Raw genomic sequence first — 22,572 nt, forward strand, 5'->3', positions numbered from 1 at the left:
TCTGGTGTTCCATTGTAGTTTTCTAAAACCAACTACTACATTGATGATAAGACCACTGCCAATTGCTCCCCCTAAACCGTTAACGGTACATGGGGAAACACATTATGAGATTCAAAAAATTCTCGATTCTCGATTACACCATGGCCGATTACAATATTTGGTCTTATGGAAAGGATACCCCCTCTCAGTTGCTAGTTGGGTAAAGAGTTGGGATGTTCATGCTGATCAATTGGTTAACCAATTCCATGAGGATTTTCCCCACAAACTGAAGGGTCCTCGTTGGGCGGGGGGAGAGAGGGGGCTAAGGACAATGTATTAACCCCTGTATGTGTTTTTTTTTCTCTTTTCTTTTAGGAGGAGGAGTTTTCAAGGGGAGAGGCCTGTCAGCTTTGAAATTCAGCTGCCACTTTTTTTTAGAGAGTTAGAGGAGTTGAAAAGTTCAAGGTTATTCTATACGTCGTATTAAGAATTTCCAGTTGCAGTTAATTGGTTCTTGTGATTTATGAAGTGTAGAAGTGGGAGGAGAGAAGGTGGATTCTGTGTAACGTGCGAAAAAACTTTCACTTGGGAAATTGCTTTTGACATGCCAGATTTGTTTCTAATAAATCAATTGGAGAGATAACGTCTCGGAGTGATTGATATCATGGATACTTTCTGGATGTCTTACAGGCTACTATTGGAGCCCATAAACAGGGAGAAGCCAGAACAGGAACGGAGAGGTCCGTTTCACTGCATCTGGTATCATAGCGACGTCAGCTGGAAAGCCCTTTTTGCAGATCTCAGAGTTTCACATCTGTTTAGGCCAGGTATGGGTGATCCCTGTGGTCTTAAAGCAAAACAGAAAAATGAAGCTTTTCAGACTGAATGGAAGCTTTTCAGACTGAAAGGATTTATTGACTTATAAAGTAGGTCTTGCTTTTGGAAGTCCTAAAGGCAAGGACCTTCCTTGGGAGGACGTTTCTTGTATAAGTTTTGGCAACAAAGCTTTTACTACATTCTTGGCTACTGAGATACTGTATGCTCTGCATGGCTACTCAATGATGCTAAGTAGAGCAGGAATGTCAAACTCGTGGTGTCACGTTGTCACATGACATATCATGACTTTTTCCCCCTTCTCTAAACTGGGGGGGTGGGGGTGGCCAGCGTGTGATGCATCCAACCCACAGGCCGGGTTTAACACCCCTGAGGTAGAAGAATCATCTGTCTAAGATTTAAAAAAAAAACCTGCAACAATTGCTGATTTCAGGTGTTGGTATTCATTTTAAAAGTAGAAGCCTACATTCCTTAGGACCTATTTAAGAACCACCTCTCCTGTTACGAACCTGTCCAATTGTCAAGAACATGAAAGGCACTCTTGAAAATAAGATCATCCTTTTCCATCAATGTTGTTGTTGTTGTTGTGATGTAGAAAGATCACTCTGCATTGTGATTTCCATATTTATCCTGGTACCATTACATACTTAAAAAGATTAAAGACAGAATAGCCAAAACTGTCTGTCTGTCTGTCTGTCTCCATCCAAGACTCCACAAACTAATTGTTTTTAAAATCTTTGGAAGGTTCTGTTCCTTTTGATACATAGATAAACATAAATAATATTGTCTGTTTATATTAACTTCTCCTCCCTCCAGTGATGCCATCATATTATCATACTCCTGCAGTTTTAGATGGATGGCTTTCTTTTTAAAATGTTTTGATTAAAATTCCCTTCCAGGAAATTTATAAAAGCTAAGGGCTGAACAAACAATTAAATAACCAAAACAATATAAAACAAGTAATAAAATGTCCCACTGTTCTGACATCTGAAACTCCTAAATATTGCTGACAATTGACTAAAGTCAACACAACCCTAAAAAGAATCTAAATAAAGGTCTATGCAGGCACAGAATCTACTACAGAATTTATAGGGATATCAAAGAAGACCACAATTGCTGGGGCACAACTACATTGACTATGTAAGAAAATCCAGGCTTCAGACAAGCAATGGAGACGTCTTGAAAGGTGCAACCTATTACTTGAACCTTGCAAGGATAGAGCCAATAACTAGAATTATTTCCAGCAATTTATGTAATCGTTAACTAATTCACCTCATAGTCTTTCTCTTCAGGCAAAGGATGCACAGTTTGTTTACTCTGTTTCTGCATCTTGGTCTGATCTTCAAGCTCTGATGATTTGGATGATTCTGCTTTATCCTTAGAACCCTTTTTCTTAGATCCTTTTCCTTCTTCAGGAATGGGCGGCTCTTTAGCCTGGCCTTTCTTTTTTGCATCAGATTTTTCCTTCTTCTCTGCTTTTTTTAGTTCTTTTAAGCGTTCTTCCTCCAACAGCCTCTCTTGCTCTTCCTTCCAGGCCTGCAGTAGAAAAAGGAAAGTTCAAAGTCAGACCTAATATGGAATGTGGACTTTAATACAGCAAAGCAAATTTGGGTTTTGCCCCAACAATCTGATCCATTATTGAATGTGTTCTTTATTTTTCCTTTAGAAAAAATGCTATTTTAGGCAATTGTAGCAAGCAATATTATGATTTGCTTGCATTACATTTCAACTACCAAGTGACTTAGATGCTACTATAATATGCATGATTTAATACTGCATCAGAATAATATTACTATGATTCTAACTGCTAATTTCATTTATCTAGACACATTCTTATATTTCAGGTACATAAATAGAGGAATAAGTGGTATTCAGTAGTAATCAGCAGTTACCTTGAGAGATTCATCTCTGACAAATATATTTTTTTCCTTCTCAAGTACAGGTTCAGATGAAACTTCTACTTTACTTTTGGAAGAACCTTTGAAATTCGAGAAAGCATAAAGATTGTAACTGTATCATATAATATGAGAATGTGATATAAATGATTCCTTGCATAGTAAGCAAAAATCTGACTCTATAGGAAGACATTTTCAATGAAATCCAACAGTATGTTTCTTCTCACATAAGCACTTTCCACTGATGGAAACAGAATTATCTACTTTTCCATCTGGCCTAAAAATTGACTCCAGAAGAGCTATTCTCTCATAATAATTGGAAGAATTAAACAGTTCTCTCTCTTCTCATGCCTGAAAACTGCAAGTGCTTTTCAGGTAGGAAAAAGCATAGCTGAGTTAGGTAGCAGTATATGGCTGACCTTGGCTGATCTCCAAAAGCTAAGTAGGCCAAACCTGTTTAGTACTTGGATGGGACACCACCAAGAAATACCAGGGTAGTAGAACAGGTTAGGAAAAAACATCTCCAAAGTTAGCAATAACATGCCACTTCCATATTCATGTAAACAAAAAAGCAAGCAAGACCTACCCTCTCTTGCTTTTATTTATTACTTTTTTTACTGTATGTTGCCCATCTGAGCTTGCTGACGTTTTGTATATATGTACTTTGCATGTTCTTGAGGATTGATGTTGAAGACAATGGTGTATTTCAGAAACTGGGAAGATTAATCTCTATTGGTTAAATTTCTGGTTATGTAGCAACAGTGTTTTTGTTTGGCTAATAAACTATAAACCAGACTGGAATTAAAAAAAAAAAAACACTAGGAAGAAGGCAAATAGCAAACTACCCCTAAAAGAATATTATAGGTCAAAATCCAGAAGATTACCATGAGCTGAGCTTGGTCTGAAGGATCTGAAGATGCCAGTATATTTTGTTTGGCCATATCAAACAACAGGTATAATAAAAGTAGGTGGTGTGCTGTTGTAGTATTAACGTCTGATACTCATATGGTTAAAGACAGCAGCTCCTTTTCTTGCAGGGGGACTGCTAGCACACTGCCCATGCTGTGTTCAGTAACATTTAAAGAAAGCCCACAGCACAGAAATATTAGGATTGACCAAACAAAGATGTATTACTGCTATTCAAATAATTTACACTCTTGTTGACCTATGTGCAAAGTAAAGAGCTTCCCAGAAAGAGACTTCAGTTAAGCTATCTGCAATGGTGGGTCTCTCTGTGTGTGTGAATGTATGTTTCATTTAAAAAACAAAACAAAATGGTCCCTTTTGCCAATATTTCTGTAAAATTAATTGGCTGATAACTCATCAATACAGACTGCCATGCTCCTTACTCCCATGGCCTGGGTGTAAAAATACAAAGGAGCAGCAGCTTATACTCAGTATCCTTTGTTTCCTATGCCCAGAATACTCAAAAAAAAAATTTAGTTTTGTTTCCACAAAACAATGAAGTTTGGAGCTTTGCTCCATTACATTGCAGCCCATTTGGGACATTCAGATGAAAAGTTCTGAGTGGGGTGCCTGGTTCCAAACTGAAATATAACAGGTTGGTTATGTCATAGACACTACTAGCTTATATCTGTAGGAGAAGAACAGGTAAAGGTGGGTGGGGACAAAGCTAAACGAGTCATCAACCTAAAGTTATTGCATTCCCACATCTATGTCCAACCCCTCTTGAATTCTGTTGACATTTATCTAGCACCAATGTTTAGCATTGGTCATTAGTTGACTATATTCTTTATTGTTTGAGAAATAAATCTCCTTAACTGCAACTTAACATATGGTCCTGATTCTTTGCGCATGACAATATCACAAAAATACTTACTTTTCACTTTCTTTCCAGCAGCTCCTTTTTTGCCAGAAGGTGGAGACTTGACCTCAGCAGGAGGTTTCTCCATTGCCTCTTTAGCCAATCTAAGTGCCTCCAGTTCCTTATTCATCTTCTCTTCCTGGTATTTGGCTTCTTCTTTCACTATCCATTCATCAATGGAGGCAGCCACCAATTCCAAATAATTCCTAGAAAATGTATTACTGCTATCAATCAGAACACTGACTAGACAAGGCTCTTCTCCTTGACCCTGACCTACAGTTAATCAATAGTAATTTCTTCTCATATTCACATTGTTGTCATTATGTAGAAATGCCTGTTGTTTTAATATTCACAGACTTAGAATAGTCTATTATACAAATATTACATAAATATTTCCCTTATATTAGTAGCCCTATGTAAAAAGCTAGTACTCAAAATGTCTGATACAAGTGTGAAATTGTTAAAATACTGTATATTATTACCTATTTTCCCTTTTTTTGAAATTCAAAAATATGATAGTTGAGTCTCATTGGGTGTTGCCTATTGGGAAATGATTATTTTATTACATAAAAGCAGTTTACTTTTTCTAAGTATTAAATTGTACAAATAATTTATCAGTAATGATGGTAAAATAGCACTAGCCATTCATCATCAGTGAATTATTATTTATTGTCATAATTCACTCCTTCTCCCTTTCCATTTTATAGGATAGTATTTGAAATCCATTTTACCTGAACCCAACATCAGAATGCAGTGAAATGTTCCAGAACTCCTGGAACTGACGATGTTGGTTTATGGGATTATGAAGGACTATCAGCAAAGAATTATCTTGAGTATGATAATAGGAATCAAGGCACCTATAATTCTGAGTTGCATTGTGAAGAACCTGTTAACAAGAGAAGAATTAATACAACTCCATTCTCATTAAGAGACCTCCATGTAGAAGTGATGGAAAAAAAGAGTGGGTAGATTTATTTGAGAGGAAGCCTCTCAAAGCACTTCCAATTTAGGCATGGTGATATTATACCCTTTAACAATAAAGAGAAACTAAATGTCTGAAGTTTCAGTAGGACAGATATCTCTCAGATCCTCTCTAACATGTTCTAATCATGTGCATCTCCTCTGGTACACCTGATTCTAATTTTATATATTTGATAAATTTACAGCATTTCCACATATGAAATTTGCATTTATGTTTACTTAATTTCCATATATAATTCAAATAGTGCATATTGTCTTTATTATATCTCCTTTATCAATATTATTGAAATGAAAATTAAATATCTGTATTTTGAAATATGTTGAAAAAGTCAAAAATTTCATTGGAGTGTACTTTTTCACCTGACTGTAAGGGCAGTTGATGTATAAATTTCAGGATCACCACCGAGAAAGTGCAACTGAGAGTAAGCACAACATGGTTATTTGCAATTTTCAACATAACACAGATGGACAGATATGGATGGGTTATTTTAGTAATGGTCTGTAATGGGAAAGATGACCTATTAGTATGTTAAGAGCAAAACCTTGAAACTGATTCAACTACAGTTGTTTTAACAATAATGTAAAATACAAACAGCAAGATGTCCACTCAACATCCTGACTAGAACTTCCTTTTGACATACAGCACTTAAATAGACTGTAAAATTACCAGTATATGACTCATAGTAGCTAACCTATCATACATTGTATTACCTAAGCTATTGCTGCTCAGGAAAGATAATACAGCAATCAAATCTTTGATGACTCTGAAGAATGTAGAGATCTTCTAAATAATGTATTAGTTCATTCTAGCCAAGTTCAAATGTGCTCAAAATAGGCAAAGTCCTCAATTCCTCCCCCACGCACATACCGTATATACTGAGTATAAGTCGACCGAATATAAGCCGAGGCACCTAATTTTACCACAAAAACTGGGAAAACTTATTGACTCGAGTATAAGCGAGGGTGGGAAATGCAGCAGCTACTGGTAAATTTCAAAAAAAAAATAGATACCAATAAAAACTTTCACTAGGACAGTTGAGAATAAGTTTGATGTTCACAATTTCCTCTTTGAAAGAGACCAGTAAATAGGGAACAAGAAGATGAAGAAAAAGAAGTGTGTTTTTCACACTTTTCACACTGCAGTGAACAAAAATGGCATCGTAGGAACAGGCTTATTCTCAGTCCAAAGGTTTTTTGTGATTTCTTCACTGATTTAAGGGAAATTTGGGAAACGATATCACTATCATGAAAGGTTTAATTGATTCACTAACCCAAAAGAAGATGATGATGACAGTGGAAGGCAGGAGTCACTCTCTCCCTTGCAGAAAAAGCAAGAGCCGTTCTTATGATCTCTCTCTCTCTCTCTCCCGTAATACAGTCAAACCCTTTCCAGCACACGCGATCTGCCGCTGTGCAGCTTTGTACCTTGCAAATACAAAATCCCGGGTTTTTGCATTTGCAAGGTGCAAAGCGGCGGGGCGGATCGCGCATGCTGGAAAGGGCTTGACTGTATTACGGAAGAGAGAGAGATCATAAACGGCTCTTGCTTTTTCGTGCAAGGGAGAGTGACCCCTGCCTCCCACTGTCATCAACATCTTCTTCTTTGGGTTAGTGAATCAATTAATTTGGGAAATGATCTCACTATCATGAAAGTCAGTGTTCTCTGCCCGTGGGGCGGAAGAAAACGCCCGCGGCATATCCACGCGCGTGTAAGGGGAATCAGAAATCCCGCGTTCAACGCCTAGCACGCAGCTGTGAGCAAATACTGGGAAAACCTGATTGATCAGAAGGAAGGAGGCAAAAGAGGAAGGGGTGGTGGTGGACGGAGGTCCCACTGGTATTTGTGAAACACTTGGTCGGCAGCGCTTAAAGTCAACATCCTGGCTCCCACCCACCCAAAGCCACGAAGTCCCCCAATCGCGCAGCCCAGAATCGCCCTCCCCTCGGGCAGCAACGACGCCCGGTGTTTCCTGAGACAAGAAGCTCCGCCGTGCAATGAAAGCGCCTGGCTCTAGGCTCTAGGCTCATAAAACAACGCGAGCCGAGGTCGCTGGCTCTGCTCAGCTTCATTTCCTCAGCCCCAGCTGCTTTCAGTCCGCTCGGGAGGAGGAGGAGGAAACGAAGCTGAGCGGAGCCAGCGCTGCTCGCGTTGTTTTATGAGCCTAGAGCTCAGAAAACAACGCGAGCAGCCGCCACCACCTCCTCCCCTCCTCCCGAGCGGACTGAAAGCAGCTGGGGCTGAGGAAACGAAGCTGAGCGGAGCCGAGTGACCTCGGCTCGCGTTGTTTTATGAGCCTAGAGCTCAGAAAACAACGCGAGCAGCCGCCACCACCTCCTCCCCTCCTCCCGAGCAGACTGAAAGAGCTGGGGCTGAGGAAACGAAGCTGAGCGGAGCCGGCGACCTCGGCTCGTGTTGTTTTATGAGCCTAGAGCTCAGAAAACAACGCGAGCAGCCGCCACCACCTCCTCCCCCTCCTCCCGAGCGGACTGAAAGAGCTGGGGCTGAGGAAACGAAGCTGAGCGGAGCCAGGCGACCTGCTCGCGTTGTTTTATGAGCCTAGACCTCAGAAAACAACGCGAGCAGCCGCCACCACCTCCTCCCCTCCTCCCGAGCGGACTGAAAGAGCTGGGGCTGAGGAAACGAAGCTGAGCGGAGCCGAGCGACCTTGGCTCGCGTTGTTTTATGAGCCTAGAGCTCAGAAAACAACGCGAGCAGCCGCCACCACCTCCTCCCCTCCTCCCGAGCGGACTGAAAGCAGCTGGGGCTGAGGAAAGCGAAGCTGAGCGGAGCCGAAGCGCCTCGACTGCGCGTTGTTTTATGAGCCTAGAGCTCAGAAAACAACGCGAGCAGCCGCCACCACCTCCTCCCCTCCTCCCGAGCGGACTGAAAGAGCTGGGGCTGAGGAAATGAAGCTGAGCGGAGCGAGCTCGCTCGCGTTGTTTTATGAGCCTAGAGCTCAGAAAACAACGCGAGCAGCCGCCACCACCTCCTCCCCTCCTCCCGAGTGGACTGAAAGAGCTGGGACTGAGGAAACGAAGCTGAGCGGAGCCGAAGCGACCTCGGCTCGCGTTGTTTTATGAGCCTAGAGCTCAGAAAACAACGCGAGCAGCCGCCACCACCTCCTCCCCTCCTCCCGAGCGGACTGAAAGAGCTGGGGCTGAGGAAATGAAGCTGAGCGGGCCGGCGACCTCGGCTCACGTTGTTTTATGATCCTAGAGCTCAGAAAACAACACGAGCAGCCGCCACCACCTCCTCCCCCTCCTCCCGAGCGGACTGAAAGCAGCTGGGGCTGAGGAAACGAAGCTGAGCGGAGCGAGCGACCTCGGCTCGCGTTGTTTTATGAGCCTAGAGCTCAGAAAACAACGCGAGCAGCCGCCACCACCTCCTCCCCTCCTCCCGAGCGGACTGAAAGCAGCTGGGGCTGAGGAAACGAAGCTGAGCAGAGCCGAAGCGGCCTCGGCTCGCGTTGTTTTATGAGCCTAGAGCTCAGAAAACAACGCGAGCAGCCGCCACCACCTCCTCCCCTCCTCCCGAGCGGACTGAAAGCAGCTGGGGCTGAGGAACGAAGCTGAGCGGAGCGAGCGACCTCGGCTCGCGTTGTTTTATGAGCCTAGAGCTCAGAAACACACGCGAGCAGCCGCCACCACCTCCTCCCCTCCTCCCGAGTGGACTGAAAGAGCTGGGGCTCAGGAAACGAAGCTGAGCGGAGCCGAGCGACCTCGGCTCGCGTTGTTTTATGAGCCTAGAGCTCAGAAAACAATGCGAGCAGCCGCCACCACCTCCTCCCCCTCCTCCCGAGCGGACTGAAAGAGCTGGGGCTGAGGAAATGAAGCTGAGCGGAGCCGGCGACCTCAGCTCACGTTGTTTTATGATCCTAGAGCTCAGAAAACAACACGAGCAGCCGCCACCACCTCCTCCCCTCCTCCCGAGCGGACTGAAAGCAGCTGGGGCTGAGGAAACGAAGCTGAGTGGAGCCGAAGCGACCTCGGCTCGCGTTGTTTTATGAGCCTAGAGCTCAGAAAACAACGCGAGCAGCCGCCACCACCTCCTCCCCTCCTCCTGAGCGGACTGAAAGCAGCTGGGGCTGAGGAAACGAAGCTGAGCGGAGCCGGCGACCTCGGCTCGCGTTGTTTTATGAGCCTAGAGCCTAGAGCCAGGCGCTTTCATTGCACGGCGAAGCTTCTTGTCTCGGGAAACACCGGGCGTCGTTGCTGCCCGAGGGGAGGGCGATTCTGGGCTGTGCGATTGGGGGACTTCGTGGCTTTGGGTGGGTGGGTGGGTGGGTGGGGAGCGAGGACGGACGGAGTCCGTGAAGTGGGGCTTGCCTGCCCTTGCTGGCTGCCTCTGCTTCCTTAGGGGCGGGAAGGGGCTCATCTGGACCAAGGTGAGTCTCCCCTCAGTTTTCCCAGAAGGATCTTCCGTTGCATTTGCCTTCTCCCTACATCTTCCCTCTGTTAAAAATCCCCCCCACACACACACACACACTTATTTTCGGGCACATAGATTTCGTGTCTGAGCATTCTCACATGACGGTGGGTCTTTCCCCCCCCAAAAACAGTTAAAAAAGAAAAATATATCCTCATGCAAGAACTTTTCTGCTTCCGATTACCCCCATGCTTAAAAGTTGCAAAGGAAACACGGAAGCAGGAAGCGCCTGCCCAGCTCCGGAGCTCCACACCATTTTTTTTCAGAGGGAATCTGACTCGAGTATAAGCCGAGGGGTTTTTTCAGCACAAAAATGGGCTGAAAACTCGGCTTATACTCGAGTATATACATACACAAACACGTATATAATACAGTATAAATATACATATGCTCCCTATTCTAATGCAATTAAATTATCTAAGAGGATACCACTACAATACTATCAAGAACTACTGAGAAATCAAACAGGGTCAGTGAAGTTGCACTTCATCTATCTCTCCTGAAGAAAGCCACCTGTCAAGTGGACCATTTGATGCACAATCCAGAAATATTTTAGAATGATAAATAACTTCTGCAATAATATTCATAGCTACACAGAGAATACTCTTTTGAGTAATTGTCCTCAGATTAATCTAACTTTTGGTATAATGAAAATATAAACACAGACTTATTTTCTGGAAATGCATATTAAGTGGGTCCTGTTACCTGAAAGAGGAGCTGTGGTTGAAAATGCTCAACAAAACTCCAGTCATTTAAACACCGTTGCTGGGTCTTTTGGATGGCTGAAATTACCTTATGAAAGAATAGGTAAAATTTAGCTCATTTAATAAATGTTGGGAAGGAGGTGAAAAAGAATCCATAGTGTCTTATTTTCTAGCTTTAGAATCTAATTCCTTTTAAATTGATTAGCTTAAAATCTCTACATTTCCATACTATCACACGCATCCAATATCTGTGGTAAGATGGGCAGCCAAAAATATAATTGATTGATAAATAAATAAATCTGCATATTCAACACCTTCTTTATTTTCTATAAAATGGCCCTGTTCTTCAATAACACATCAATATTTTTATTCTGGGTATGAAGTTGCCATTAAAAACAAGAAGAAGAAATAGAAAATGTCACTGCTTTTTCTATATATGTTAGCATTCAACCAATGTAAGTACAATAATGCTCTCTTCCAATATTGTGGATTTATTAGGGATATACAGACAATTCTAAAAGTAATTTCCAGAAACTATCTCAATAGAAGAACACATATATTCCAAAGTTTATATGGCGTAGAAAGAAACTCGGAAGGTGAATTTCTTAAATTCAGTTTTAGGAGACAGACTAATCTCAACAATAATTTCATGTTGTTTCTGCTGATATTAGTTTTGCAGTACACCATCTTTGAAAAATGAATTATAACATTTAGGTGACATCTATTTTGCTTTTAATCATTAAAGCAATTTCAAAGTAGTATGATTATATTAACTATATTTTAGGACTACCTCCATCTTTTTCCTCTCACTGTAATTCTCCATATAGAATCTAAATTATTTTTTTTATCAGAGGTTCATTATTTTAAAAAAGAAATTAGCAGCTTTTTACAACCTCTTGGTAGAAAGCAAGTTATAATACAATCACATCAGTGGTGGGATTCAATTTTTTTTACTACCGGTTCTGTGGGCATGGCTTGGTGGGCATGGCAGGGGAAGGATACCGTAAAATCTCCAGTCAGAGGTGGTATTTGCCGGTTCTCTGAACTACTCAAAATTTCTGCTACCGGTCATCTCCAGAACCTGCTGAATACCACCTCTGAATCACATAACCAACATAATGCACTGAGAGGTTGGAAGAATCTTTGTTGCAGCTAAAGGTCTCTCTCTCAAGCATAATTAATACCTAATTTGAAATTCAGCCCATAATTGTTTTTTCACTTTTTTCACTAGGAATCTTTAGGATGATTCAAGTTAAAACCCATTACATTTCAGGTCAGTTACTTCATGATAAAGCAATTCAGCTACTTATTACCATTTTGTCATAATGCATAAGGTGCTAAACAATATGTGAGATGAAGGAAGAATATTTATCATTTTTGATCAGCATAGGATTTTTAGGTGATTGTTTTATTAATTAATGCTCATTCTTAAATTATAAAATTATCCAAAAGTGATCCTTTTCCTCTGTTTTCCTTTCTTCAATCTAGTCATCTGGTAATAGACTTGTGCCAAGGTTCAAATTCATACTTGGCTACACAACATATGGGCCAATTCTGGACCATTCAGCCCACTTTATCTCATATATTACATTCTTACTATAGGGATAAAATTAGAGGAAAATGTTCAGGACAACCTCTCAGAGCTCTCAATGCAGAAAATAATTGTAGCAGTAATATTAGATCTCTATTTATGAAAGGAGAAAATGCTTAACCTATTTCCCTTCATCCTTTACTACCAATGAAACAAATAGCAGCACTTAAAGAGGAAGTTCAGTTGTAAAAATGGCAACAGAGGAAAATGTTAGAAATTTTTACAGCATCTCTTTGTCAATCTTCAAAGCAGCATGAAAAGCTTATTAGTTTAGAAAAGAAGGTGGAGATGATTGAAAAAAGTCACTGGAGTTCTTTAAGTAGTCATCAGCGTATTCCTAACTATCTCCCTGTTGAAAAAAAAAATCCCTCTTTTGTGAAAACCAGTAAATATGATATGAAACAAAGATTATGGACGTTCTGTACCATGTGTGAATTTTAGATATAAACCATACGAAAATACATTTTCACCTTCTTTCTTCTATTGTTTTCTCTGCAAACAATAAAACTTTAAATATACAAACAATACAGAATGATAACAGATGAGAATATGAAATAATTGATAACTGTCAACAGCATCATGTTTCCCCACGAACAGAACAGTATGAAATGAGAGGCTTCAATTCTAATTATGCTAGAATACAGCACACATATCTTTACAAGCTCAAGTGTTTCAAGCTTCTTAAGAGATTCAACCTATTGTATATTTTTAAAATTAAAAACAAGGAATGCTCAATTACTAGAATTTATTTATTACATTCTGCTTCTTATTTCAGCACTTCTTACCTTATCTACAGAATTGTTCACACCATTTTCATGAACATCAGCAATCAAATCTGTGGAATGCGTTTGAAGATATATATAAAATGTTTAGAAATGTCTATTATCTGGTTCCAATTATTTAAATGCTCAATGAACTGAATGGATATTATGCAATCTTCAAAAAATTATATTCATATATTCAAACCATTGTCTTTTCTTTTTCTCTTGGTATCTGCTTTTATATATTTATGCATGAAGACCTCAGGCCATAGCAGCTATATTAACAGTCATAGCTTCTATGGCAGAATCATCTTCCTCAAGCTTCAGGCTTTTGAATATATGAAGAAGGAAGCACAGTAACCCTGTATCACTCTTCTCAGATTTGTGAAGGTAAATTGAGACATCAACAGTCTATGGCTCCTTTCATGAAGATATTTACTCATGCATCTATCTCCTTTCATCTCATGCTCGTTGTAGAAGTTAGAACAGGGCTAGTTCAAGAATCAAATTTCATTAACCTAGCAATATTGTTCTCCAGATCTAAATTATTTTATATACAATAAGCAATTCTTCATGTGCTAACTGTAAAGTCCAACAGAAAGATAATGGAAAACCAACTGATCTTTAAAAGAACTCTTAAAGCATCATTCTTGCCAGTGCTTTGGAAAAGATAGGGATTTCTTCCATTTAAGAGGACAAGAACAATACTAATTTAATGGTCATAATTTTTGAAGTAGAGGGGATGCCTAGCAGTTAATAAGAACATACATGCTACATTAGAGAATGGGCAATATTGAAAAAGAGAAAGCCAGGGAAGAATGGCTTCAATCTGAATTACTAACTTTCCCAGACATACTCTTTATTTAGACTTGCAACAGAATTCATATAATAAACAATCATTTCGAACAAGCAGATTTTCTTTCATAAGCAAATAGTGCAGTGGTCCCAAACATTTTAGGGTTGATGAGCACATACAGAATATTAAGGACAAACCATAGGCTCTAGCACATTCACAAAGTAGCTGCCATGGGAACGTAACAAGTCACAAATCACCAATTTACAAGAATGCCACAATTACCCCTACTTAATTTTGCCTTTTTCAGGAGCAAGTTTACAAAGTGCTGGGGTGGAGCTAGTGGGAAAACTTTTTAATCTTGTAGAGTCCAGAGTCATTTTTGTACATAAAGACATGGTTGGATATTTGCATTTTGTTTTGCAGCATGTTCCTGTTTTTAATTAATGTAAAAACTTTTCACAAGAGATGTGCTAATGAGGTACACTGGCATCCCCACACACCATGCTAGGGTCTGTCTCTCTCTCTCTCCCCCAAAACTAAGCATACAGTGTGCAATAAAAAAACAATCTATGGTCATAAATTTATGCAGCAGTAAAAGTCTTGGAAACAATATTCTATGAATTAACCGATACCTCGTTAATGCTGCAAGTTTCTAATTTCCCAACATAGTGAACTAGGGTTCCAGAGAGCATTCCAGAGTGAAAATGGAGAGGGAAAAGGAAAAAAAAGCAACGTATACCTGAGCTGAAAGATTTGGATTGTCTCTTGATATTTTCCTCCAGTAAAAAAGAGAAATGTTTTTGACTTTGAAATGTACTATGCTCAGACTCAGAGTCTGGCTCTATGAAAAAAGAAATACAAAAAAGACAATTAGATAAATTCTAAATCCACATTCATACAGGAGTTCCCTTGCATTCCCAATTCAGCTTTCAGCACTGAAAGTAGCAGTGCAGGAAAGGTGTCCCTTAGAAACTGGAAACAACTTTGTTTTGGAAAAGTAGAGCCTCTTGAAAAATATCAATATGAACATGATCTCAGACTTCATGTAAATTAACATTTATTCAATGTAAATTTTATTTAGTTTTTTGATATATCACTGAAGAACTACAGGTAAACCTTGATCTATAACAGTTCATTTAGTGATCGTTCAAAGTTACAATGGCACTGAAAAATGTGACCATTATTCGTAGTTACAACCTTTGCACCATCTCCAAGATCATGTGATCAAAATTCAGATGTTTGGCAACTGGTTCATAGTTATGACGATTACAGTGTCCCAGGGTCATGTTATCACATTTTGCAACCTTCCGACAAGCCAAGTCAATGGGGAAGCGAGATTCTCTTAACAACCAGGTTACTAACTTATCAACAGCAATGATTCACTTAACAACTGTCACAAGGAAAGTCATGTCTCACTTAACAACAGAAATTTTGGGCTCAATTGTGGTTGTAAGTTGAGGATTACTTCAAGCTCAAATGTTTTTATAATGTGAACACATTTCTAATCCTATCCTGTATGTGTCTACTCAGAAATAATTTCTCTTCTCAATATGTCCTACTGTAGCTATTTCCCCAAAAGAATCTGACAGTGATAATCACAAGAACAGTAACTAATTAATTTTATTTTGCATTTCATTCAAAAAGCTTAGAAAAACATACAAAGTTGTTCATCTGCTTTTATTCTCACAATACTTATGCTGCTGGTTAATAACATCCAAAGGGGCTTCATACAGCTGCATGGATATTTCAGCCTAAGTTTCCTATACCATCCGAGATGCTGTTAATCTATGTTGCAAAGGCAAACAAACAAAACAAACAAACAAACAAACAAAAAACAGGAGTCTGGTACCACCTTTTCAGGCCAACACATTTCATTACAAGGCATAAACTCTTGTGAGATGTAGCTCACTTCATCACAACTGTAGCTCAATTCTTTTTTTTCTTTTTTTTTGAAAATTTTATTTGGGTTTTTACAAAAAAAACATAATACAAATAAAACATCTTTTTTTTTGAAAATAGCATGGTCCCGGGTTACACTTCTTCATACAGACACAAATTCAATTTCATGCTTATTCTTGTGTTCTGTTCCATATCTTGTTACTGTTTTACATTTTCTACATAGTTTTTCCCCTCTTTTAATTTTCTCAACTTTATTTTGATTATCTCATCTCAATTCAAATCATTATATTTATACTTTTGTCTGTTCTGTTTCAATTTCATATTATTTTTTCTCATTAAACAAATTTTCTCCTGTAGTTACTAACTGGAGTATGACGCCTTTATATCTTTTAATTTTATCCATTCAACTCTTATTTAAGCTTCAATGTTATACCTCTAAGATTATAACATTCAATATAATACATAACTTCCAACCGAATTCTGCTTGGTACATTCTTAAAATACACACTATATTCTTAAAAAAAGATTATATATATATGTAAATAAAACACTCATTCCATTCCAATTCAATTCTATCATTTATATTCATTAACATTTTAACATCTTTAACATTTCTTTTCAATTAAATGTCATACTTCCTTGGGAACACTTATAAACTTTCCATAATTATATTTTTGCCATATTTCTCTTCACTTATATTTTATAAATCATTAATAATAATTAAAATGCTCCCATCCTTTCCTAATTTAATTCTCTCATTCACTTTATTTCATTTGTTTATTCACAAGCATTCCACTAGATTACAATAAATATATTATCCATCATTTTAAGCATATTTTCAAATATTATTTCTATTTGTAATATAACAATACTATCTTATGTACCTTTGCAGAATCCCTTTTATAATTAAGTTTTCACCCATTATCTCTAAACAGGCTTATACTTTCAATTCTTATACCTTTGCCCTGTTTCTCTATATCTTGTTTCTGTCCTTTATAACTTCTTTTCCTTTCCTTCTTCCCTCTCTTCTTCTCCCTCCCCTTTTTACCCCCTTGTCTCTCTACTTCTAATTCTCTCTTCTGTAATCCCCTCTTCTGTTGCTTTCTAATATTATACTTATTTTTCAAACTATTCTTCTTTTTTTTGGTCATTTTTTCAAATCTTAAATTTTTCACTCTCTTTCCCCCCTTTCCTTTTTCCCCCCCACATAAAATTACTTGATCATTAAAGATGGCTTCTTCTTTGTCTCAATCTTCTTGTTCTGCAAGCGTTTCTTGTTGTTTTCATAGTTCCAGATCTCCATTTCTAAGAGTTGAAATACGAAGCCAAAAGAACCTCTCCCTTCTTGTGCATCTTCTTTGTACTTTTTAAGTTCCATTTTCAGTTCTTCTAAAAGTGGTGCCATTTTAAACACTTTTAAAGGACCACCCGATTGATTTTAGTCATTTAAATGCAATAACCAAAAATCCAGAGAACACCAAGTAATCCAAATAATCCCAAGCTGTTTCTTCTTGCTTCTTTTTTCAACTTTCTCTTCCTGGGGTTCTAATATTTTGTTGCCAAGTTTCAGTTAAAATGTATCTTTTAGGAATCTTGTTGAGGTTTTAGTTCCAGGCAGTCTCCTCCATTTTTCCAGATCCTGCCCTTTTATTCTTTTTCTCTCCTTTCCTGCTTTTAAAAGCTTTTAAGTATCCAGAAAACTTTATTATCCCTTTGACATTTTATTTTCAGCTTAAATGCCTGTTGATGTCAATGGATGTCAGTGGATTTTTTTTCAATTTCTTGCTTAAATCTCTTAGCTGTCAGTATATAGAAGGGAAGAGAAAAAACAAACCAAATCCTTTCTCTTTTTTCTCTCCTTTGCTGCTTCAAAATCTTCTTTGGGAACAATGTTATTTTTTTATAGTTTAAATACCAGGGTACCTTGGTTTTTTGCTTTTGCAGTTTAACCTGGTCAACCAAGATTTTCACTTCTTATCTTCCTCCTGCACATTCTTTTCCGGTCGAGTTCTTCTTTGAGGTGGCCATTTCTGACCACCGCTGCAACCACCTTCAGGAAAGGGAGTAATGGCCAGCTGAGGAGGAGAGATGCAGCTATCCTCAACCCTACTGGCAGTCTCCCCCCTCTTCACCACCTCTAAGGGATGGCTTAGCCCCGAAGCCAGCCGGCTCGGGGCGCTCCGGCGGCGAGCACGGATCGAAACTGTGCACGATCGCAGTTTCGGTCTGTCAGTGAAGAAACTCAAACCGGAACCAGCTCAATTCTTTTTGTGTAGCTCTTTTTTCCATGCAGTTCATAAAAGCTTTTAATGTGCTGCTTCAAAAAGGAGCCATCAGATTCCTTCTGATCGGCCTTGGTCTGACACCTTCTACAATGAGTAATTAACAAATGATTATCAAGATCATTAAATGAAATGTATCATTCTATTTTTTTATTTCTACAGATAAATGTCTCAGCTCAATTAAAAAATCCTTCAATGGCATCATCCCACGCTTTATTATGATTAAAGCACCTATTTGTAAGTTAATTCGACATGGCTCAATTTACTGTCCCAAGAGGAAGTGGAAATTCTGAGAAAGTGGTTTCCTTCCCTGATTTCGTGCCTTGTCTCAAGATTTCCTCAGCTTTCTGTATAATAAATGTGCAAAATATTGCTACACTCTTTGAACTACAATTTTAAAAAATTTACTACAGGGGAGTAATTAAAATATAATCCCTCCTCCTGCAATGTAGTGTAATCTGCTCCATCATTTCTGTCTGTTTCCTGATTGTGTCAATTCAAATCCAGATACTCCAAAATCTGTCCCCACCTTGCTTTTCAATCCTCTTTCCCATTCCTAATACTGCCTGTTTAGTTAGCAATTATCTTTCTGCACCATTGACTTGCAAACTTCTCTTTCATTGTCTTTGGAGGGTTTTTTTTCATCAGCCTCATGTTCTCTGTAGTCAATGCAATCATCTTGAAAGCTCTCACTTGGTAGCCATTTTCTTTCACTTAAAAAAAAAAGAGGGCCAAGGATGATTATACCAATAGCCAACATGGGTGATAACCAGTAACCAACATGGGTTTGTCGAAAACAGATCATGCCAAACAAATTTTATTTCATTCTTGGACAAATTAGTGAATCAGTGAAATGCTGTGGACACAGTATACTTAGATTTCAGTAAAGCATTTGATAAAGTAGACCACAACCTATTTCTTGGCAAGCTAGAAAAATGTGGAACAGATAACACCAGACCAGATGGGTCTGTAGCTGGCTGACAAATCATACTCAACATGTAGTCTTCAATGGAACTACATCTACATGGAGGGAAATAAGCAGCGGGGTACCCCAAGGTTCCCTTTGGGCCCGATACTCTTCAATATCTTCATAAATGATCTAGATGAGGGAATAGAAGGGGAACTCATCAAATTTGCAGATGACACCAAGCTGGCAGGAATAGCCAACACACCAGAAGACAAGCTCAAGATCCAAAAAGATCTTGACAGGCTTTGATCACTAGATCCTATCTAATAAAATGAAATTCGACCTAGATAAAAGTAAGGTTTTACACTTAGGCAAGAAAAAACAACTGTATAGATAACAGGGTAGGTAAAATTTGGCTTAATGCCAATAATTGTAAAAGGGGTCTTGGACTCCTAGTGAACAATTACTTAAATATGACCCAACAGTGTGTGGCAGCAGCCAAAAAACCCAATGCAATCCTCGGTTGCATTATGATATAGAATCAAGATTACATGAAGTTCTAGTACTGTTTTACAAAGCCTTAGTTAATATCACTTGAATACCACATCCCATTCTGGTCACCACAATATAAAAAAGATGTAGAAACTCTGGAAAGAATGCAGAGAAAAGCAACAAGAATGATTAGAGGGTTGGAGGCTAAAACATATGAAGAACGGTTACATGAATTGGGTATGTCTAGTCCAATGAAAACAAAGAATAGAGGAAGCATGAAGAGTAGTGTTCCGATATTTGAGGGGTTCCTATAAAAATGAGACGGTCAAACTATTAGCCAAAGCACCAAAAGGCAAGACGAGAAACAATGGATGGAAACTAATTAAGAGAAGCGACCTAGAACTAAGGAGAACTTTCCTAACAGTGAGAGCAATCAACCTATGGAACAACTTACCTTCGGAAGCTGTGGGTGCTCCATCACTGGAGGCTTTCAAAAAGAGACTGGATAATCATTTATCTGAAATGGTATAGGGTCTCCTGCTTGAGCAGGGGGTTGGAATAGAAGACCCCCAAGGTTCCTTCCAACTCTGATATTCTACGTTCCATGCTCTGATATTTTATGTTGTGTATGGAAATTATATCATTTAGTGAACACAATTGTTAAAATGCCAGTTTGTTCTGATTTTCTTACTAGATATAATTTTTCAACAATAATTCAAGAAATTATAAACACTGTGCTTTAATATATTCACAAAATACATCTAATTTTTTTTTACCTGAATTATTCTGATTAAGTTCTTTAGAAAGCTTTTTGCAAATTAATTCTTGTCTCAGTTGTCTAGCAAACCTAGCAGGATTGTCCCATGGGATATAAGACACCTCATCATCACCACCAAGCATCTTGCCGGAACTTTCGAGCCGCCCAGAGTTATCGACTTTTGTCAGCTTCAAACTTTCAAAAGTAAATACTCGAAAAGCTCGTTCTACTTCAGCCCAATTCATATGTTCTACAAGAAAATTAAGCCACAGAAAGAAAAATGTCTTTTTAAATTGCCTGAATCCACTTTCTATTTTGTCAGAAATCTGTTTATCATTCATGTCTGATTCAAATTTATTCCAACCAATGCATTCCCAGAAGCAAAAATAATAAAATCAAATAAAGGAGGAAATTATTCTATTTCCCAGAGCATATAGAAATTTGATATAACAAAGATTTGGACTACTTTGGAAACAGTAAGCCAATAAAAGAATAATATTACCATCAGTACAATAGTGCATGAGTTCATGAAGCCTGGCAAGGCGTTTGGTATTGTTTGCAGGTGATGGAAGAGGGAATTTAAGAAGTTCCATCAAAGGCAGCTTTTCCATCATTTCCTCTTCAATCTTTATTGGGTCTAAACCATCTTTTACCTTAAGTGAAGAGAAACATGAAACTTCACTGCTTGTGCTATTGAAAGGAGGAAGAAACAACTTTTCATACTGGAGAACATAAAAAGTGCCCTTTGCTTTTCTCTATCTCTCTTTGGAGCACTACAGCTTTCAGGGGAGAGGATTGGTGCCACAGAAATAAGCCAATACATGCATTATGCCTAGCAATAGTTTCACGTACTCATTTTTCTTCTTACTTTTTTGAAAAGCAAGACCATATTTAAGTGGGATGTCCTAAAGTATGCAATTCTATAAACGTACACTTTTGAAAATGAAAAGGTAAAACCTGAGCTCTACATATTTAAATAACACAGGGTTAATATGTATTACATATGCTGATGATAGCTTCTTGATTAATTAAGTTGGATAACATTTTGTGCCATTTTATAACTCCTACTGTAGGACTGTCTATTAATATTTCATAAGCAAAGGTTTTAGAAATAATCAATTAGGTTGCAAGAATGTCTTGATCTCTCAGCAGCTTTTAATGCCATCGACCATGTTATCTTTCAGAGATAGCTGTATAGTAAAAACTAACACAAACTAAACAGAGAAAAAGAAGAGAAGAGAAAGAATAAAAAGTGCAGGGGGAAAAAGATAAAAGAAATAAAGAAATTACTTCCAACCTTTATGACAAGCATAGACAAATTTAGTAATTTTTCACCTCCCATAAGGTTACAAACAGATATCTCTTCATCCTATATTGTATCCTATCCCTTATTGATAAGCAAATCCATAAAACATCAATATTTGAATTTTGTCCATAAAGGTTGCCAGAACTTTAAAAAAAGTTTTATTTTAATCTTGAACAAATAAACCAACTTTATATTCCTTCCTTTTACTTTTAACAGTTTTAATCTTTAATTCAATCAGATATTATCATAGGATTTAATTTATCTTCAATTCTTCTTTATCCCATTGCATATATTTCTTCAAGGTTTTAACAAGCCTTATTTGTGGATCCAATAAGAAAATATTTTCCAGGTCATTCTCTTAGCTTATCATTTGTTTTTCATATTTAATTTTTTAAATGTCAGCCAGTTTCTTTTGCATATTTAGTAAAGAGTTCTTTTTCAAATCATTCTCTTGGCCTGCCACTTGTAGTTCCACATTCAGTACTTTATCTTGTCAAATCTGTTCCACATCTGTCATTCTTTCACGCCCTTGGAATCAGACCCAGCTACAACACAGGCTGTTTCAGGCACTCATTTGGTCCTTCCCAGCAATTCCTCCTGGAATCTCCCCATTAAAGTGTGCAACTTGCAATCAAGTAGCAAGATGATGAACTGACTAAAGATTGGCAGACTTGCATACAATTAGCAGGAAAGGAATTTAAATCACACAGTAAATTTTCCCTTAGTAGAAGCAAATGGAGCATCTGAATTCCTTCAGCTTATCTGCAAATAGTTCCTAATAGTTTTTATGTTTTGCCTTTTTCTCTGCTATCTCCGGTGCCTTGCTGTTGAGACTTGTAGCAACAAATCCTCCAGTTAGTACTGTATTTTTCTAAGAACTGTGTCTGTTTCCTGGGGAGATGCTAAGAAAGTCAGGATGCAAAACATTTCTACATTAATGTCTTTTGGAAATATTCTATTCATAGAAACAGACACCATTGCTGACATTGTTGAAATTGTAATTACTAATTTCTAGCTCCATTCCTCAAAGAATCCTTTAATTTTCAAATAACATTTTGTGTCATTTTATAAGTGACAGTATTAAACACCATTAAGAGCAGACTTGTATTTTCCCCTTGTGTTTGAAATCTTTAGTAG

At 38.4% G+C, this 22,572-nt stretch overlaps 1 protein-coding gene across 7 annotated transcripts in view; it reads right to left on the bottom strand.

Annotated features, from left to right (window-relative positions):
* Positions 1-22,572, bottom strand: part of SPAG17 (sperm associated antigen 17) — a 120,243-nt gene that overhangs the window by 65,114 nt on the left and 32,557 nt on the right. For 6 of the 7 annotated variants that reach the window (XM_087957286.1, XM_087957290.1, XM_087957289.1 and 3 more), the window contains 9 exons: positions 20,632-20,782; positions 20,149-20,379; positions 14,532-14,633; positions 13,021-13,070; positions 10,646-10,732; positions 5,265-5,419; positions 4,549-4,739; positions 2,706-2,791; positions 2,086-2,349 (listed from right to left, as the gene is read on the bottom strand). In XM_087957286.1, the coding sequence (XP_087813412.1) occupies positions 2,086-2,349; positions 2,706-2,791; positions 4,549-4,739; positions 5,265-5,419; positions 10,646-10,732; positions 13,021-13,070; positions 14,532-14,633; positions 20,149-20,379; positions 20,632-20,782 (1,317 nt within the window). The remainder of the gene's footprint in view (positions 1-2,085; positions 2,350-2,705; positions 2,792-4,548; positions 4,740-5,264; positions 5,420-10,645; positions 10,733-13,020; positions 13,071-14,531; positions 14,634-20,148; positions 20,380-20,631; positions 20,783-22,572) is intronic. The other variant, XM_087957288.1, reaches the window with a different exon arrangement.

The sequence above is a fragment of the Notechis scutatus genome, chromosome 2, assembly GCF_049901735.1.
Source record: "Notechis scutatus isolate UNSWTSFEM ecotype Mainland chromosome 2, rNotScu1.2, whole genome shotgun sequence".
Lineage (NCBI taxonomy): Eukaryota > Metazoa > Chordata > Lepidosauria > Squamata > Elapidae > Notechis > Notechis scutatus.